Here is a 900-nt window from a genome sequence, read left to right on the forward strand (position 1 = left end):
CCAGTCATCAATTTGTCAATGATGTTAATCTAAAAAATAATAAAAAAAAAATAATGAAACAAAAACAATTTGTTTTCAATTACAAAAATAATGTAGTTATTGATACGGTACAGTACTTACCTTGCAGGCTTTGTGAACATGATTTCCAACGAAGCTTTTCCCATGATATTGTTGTCTTGGTATTTTATTAGCATGCAAAACATCATCCATAGTTGTTGCCAAGGGGCCACTTGCGAATTTCAGCTCTTGATCTATATGATTTTCCTGGATTTGTTAAAAAAGGGGATGAAAAAAATACTAAAAGTTTACAAACAATATAATAGAGGGATGCCATTATTGTCATTATTATTATTATTATCTAGATGTGTATAAGAGACAGCTATTATACTGTACTGTATGTTATTATGTTAATAATATAATTTAGCTTACCAAGTCTTTCACCTTCTGTTCTTTTACAGCAATTTCGTAGCAGATGTCTGCTACTTTGTTGGACATTACATCACTATTAGCAAGGATTGATAACGGGAGTTCATCCCGCATCTGCTCAATAGCGTCATTCAAGGATTTGATTTCAGTAATACTTTTGTTTCTCATTGTGGCGGCCTCTGAAATGGCTGTTTCGAAGTCTGTCAATTCATGATCACCTGAAAAAGAATACAAATCTATCTAAGTACAGTATTTTGGAATGCATACTATTCTCAAGGAGTGTACATAACATGTTTGAAAACATACTTACTAGTTGGATCAAGAGTCTTCTGTCGCAAATAAAATATTTGACAGTCAATATCGTGGACATCTCTTTCTAAAATATCGAACAGTTTCTTAAATATCCCAGGTGAGATATGTAGCGAAGGTATTGAAACCTGTAAAAATATATGTTATTAGTGTCAGAATTAGAAA

The 900-nt window shown here is 32.0% G+C and overlaps 1 protein-coding gene across 1 annotated transcript; it reads right to left on the minus strand.

The window, feature by feature from the left end:
• Nucleotides 1–120: 120 nt before the first annotated feature.
• On the minus strand, nucleotides 121–802 carry LOC117111996 (the record flags this gene model as incomplete). The annotated part of the gene is made up of 3 exons (XM_033255045.1): nucleotides 121–264; nucleotides 430–644; nucleotides 737–802. Coding segments are annotated over 3 exons (425 nt in total), but the record flags the coding sequence as incomplete, so codon positions are not given.
• Between the last annotated feature and the right edge of the window lie 98 nt (nucleotides 803–900).

The sequence above is a fragment of the Anneissia japonica genome, unplaced genomic scaffold (genome assembly GCF_011630105.1).
Source record: "Anneissia japonica isolate Jap-2015-1 unplaced genomic scaffold, ASM1163010v1 scaffold159615_len905_cov174, whole genome shotgun sequence".
Taxonomy (NCBI): domain Eukaryota; kingdom Metazoa; phylum Echinodermata; class Crinoidea; order Comatulida; family Comatulidae; genus Anneissia; species Anneissia japonica.